Source organism: Leptonychotes weddellii, unplaced genomic scaffold (genome assembly GCF_054177405.1).
Source record: "Leptonychotes weddellii isolate Sample4059 unplaced genomic scaffold, ASM5417740v2 HiC_scaffold_22352, whole genome shotgun sequence".
NCBI classification, from domain to species: domain Eukaryota; kingdom Metazoa; phylum Chordata; class Mammalia; order Carnivora; family Phocidae; genus Leptonychotes; species Leptonychotes weddellii.
In genome coordinates, this window is record NW_027812132.1 from 1 (window position 1) to 2,782 (window position 2,782).

Consider the following 2,782-nt stretch of genomic DNA (forward strand, 5'->3'; position numbering starts at 1 on the left):
GGGCCCCCTTGCTGGATGCCCCTTGACAGGCAGACGATGAGCACTACATCCCCAGGGCGGTGCTGCTGGACCTGGAGCCCCGGGTGATCCACTCCATCCTCAACTCCCCCTATGCCAAGCTCTACAACCCAGAGAACATCTACCTGTCGGAGCATGGCGGAGGGGCTGGCAACAACTGGGCCAGTGGATTCTCGCAGGTCATTTGCTGTTTCCTGGCAGGACCCACAACTCCCTTCCTTTGTGAGGACAGGCCGTAGGACTTGCCAGAGAGAGAAGAAACCAGATCAAGGATGTATAGGTAGTAGAGAGAGAGATGGCCGAGGAGAGCTCTTTTTTCTAAGTCAACTAGGTAATATGGTTAAGACTGCACTTGCTAGTGCTGTGTGCCAGGCTGTACTAAATGCTTTACATATAACTTATTTAAACCTCCTAACAACCGTAGAGGTAGATATTATAGGTTCATGGTCTCTTAACTGCTTTTTCAGATTCCAAAAAGCTCTGAAACCAAAAGATGATTTATAACTTATTTAGTAGCAAAACCAAATCTTGGGTGCCTGGCTGGCTCATTCAGTAGAGCATATGACTCTTGATCTTGGGGGTTGTGAGCTTGAGCCCCATGTTGGGTGTAGAGATTATTTAAAAATAAAATCTTTGGGACGCCTGGGTGGCTCAGTCGGTTGAGGGTCTGCCTTCGGCTCAGGTCATGATCCCAGGGTCCTGGGATCGAGTCCCGCATCCGGTTCCCTGCTCCACGGGGAACCTGCTTCTCCCTCTGCCTCTGCATCTCTCTCTCTGTCTCTCCTGAATGGATAAATAAAATCTTAAAAAATAAAATAAAATAAAAAAATAAAATAAAATCTTAAAAAAAGACCCAACATCTCAGTGGAGAGAGGCTGTTTTAGTTTTTATCCAACTTGTCATTACTCATATGTTTCGTTGCAGATATAGTAATATGATTGATTAGTATACATCAGACACCCACTGGCATTTTACTTAACATACATCATATGTACCACAGTACTTTACTAGAACGGGAAATATTTGAATTCCAAAACATACGTGGCCCCAAGAATTTTAAATAAGGGACTGAGGAGTTGTATTATTACCTTCATTATACAGATGAGGAAACAGTAATCTGCCCAGAGTCACTTGGTTAAAACGAGAGCTAATACCTGACCCCAGGGAGTGTGACTAGTGTCTGCTCATACCCACTGTGCTTTACTGCCTCTCAATGCAAATAGAAAGTAGGGCCACTGTGCTCCAAAAAAGGACTTTTATGTACTATACGGAGAATCCAGGGTGGCTATTCTGAAGTCAAGAGTCCTTGTCCCATGGTCCTGTCCCACTCTGACATTCCCCATGTCTGTACAGGGAGAGAAGATCCATGAGGACATTTTTGACATCATAGACCGGGAAGCAGATGGCAGTGACAGTCTAGAGGTGAGTGTCTTAGGAATGCTGGTGGGAGCTATCATGGGAAAGACTTGACAACACCCTTTAGAAGCCACCTGTTAGGTATAAGACCTACCCATGTGCCCTTTGCACTGGACAAGCCACTGGGCTTTGCTGGACACAAGGCAGACTCTCCTAAGCTGTATGTGTGGGGGAGGGGAGTGGAGAAGAGGGCTTGGGAAAATAGAGGAGTCCAAGAAGTTGTAGGATGGGTCCAGTTTGCAATGCAATACCTAGACACTGACTGCCCCTTCCCCATGCAGGGCTTCGTGCTGTGTCATTCCATCGCTGGGGGGACAGGCTCTGGCCTGGGCTCCTACCTCTTAGAACGGCTGAATGACAGGTAAGTCTGTGTTTCATGAGGCTGGAATATTTGGTTTCCCAAGGAACTGGGAGGCCTTCCAGATACGCCTTCCTATTTGCTGGAGCAGTGAAAGAGCCCTTCTGTTCGCTCCTGTAGTTAGGAAAGGGAAGGTACAATAACCAAGAACCTGATCACACTCTGGAGAGTTGGATCCTGTGCCTAGAATCTAGGCCCTAGATGAAGAGATGAAGGTTCAGAGAATATGGATGGTTTAGAGTTAGAACCCTAGGTCCTAAGATGTGTCTCTGCCATTCTTCCTTTGGGCTTGCAGACTTCGAAAGTCAAGTCTCCCTTCTCTACTGTTTCTGTGTCCCACCCCAATTTCCCCTTCTAGATTCAGTTGCTTTCTGACTACCATGAGCCCTGTGTTTACCAAGCCTCTTACCCTGACCCTCTTCTCTCAACCCCATCAGGTACCCCAAGAAACTGGTGCAGACGTACTCAGTGTTTCCCAACCAGGACGAGATGAGCGATGTGGTGGTCCAGCCCTATAACTCCCTGCTCACGCTCAAGAGGCTGACCCAGAACGCAGACTGTGTGGTGCGTCCTGGATTCTGCCATTCTCCACTCCAGCACCTCAGTCTCCTTTCATCATTTTCCTATACTTAAAAAGTCCATTTTGAGCCCTTCTGTGCCTCAGTCCTGTGCCAGTGCCTTTTGGATGGGTCTTTTTGGCCATGAAACGCCAAGGAAATTAAGTTTCAGGGCCCAGAGTCAGGCAGAGCTCCTGTTCTTTCTGTGCCCATAAATTTGTCACCCTCTTCTGTCCCCCCCCCCAGGTGGTGCTGGACAACACAGCCCTGAACCGGATCGCCACCGACCGCCTGCACATCCAGAACCCGTCTTTCTCCCAGATCAACCAGCTGGTGAGCCCCCACTCCTGGACTCCCTGGGCTGGAGCCCCCCCTCACCGGAGTGTCGTCTCGGGAAGGGAGCCCTGTCCCCGGGGCCGCGGCCCACGACGCG

General features: G+C 49.1%; 1 protein-coding gene across 1 annotated transcript; it reads left to right on the top strand.

Moving 5' to 3' along the window:
- Positions 1–26: 26 nt before the first annotated feature.
- On the top strand, positions 27–2,776 carry LOC102746094 (tubulin gamma-2 chain; the record flags this gene model as incomplete). The annotated part of the gene is made up of 5 exons (XM_081810319.1): positions 27–197; positions 1,372–1,440; positions 1,716–1,795; positions 2,230–2,356; positions 2,596–2,776. Coding segments are annotated over 5 exons (628 nt in total), but the record flags the coding sequence as incomplete, so codon positions are not given.
- Between the last annotated feature and the right edge of the window lie 6 nt (positions 2,777–2,782).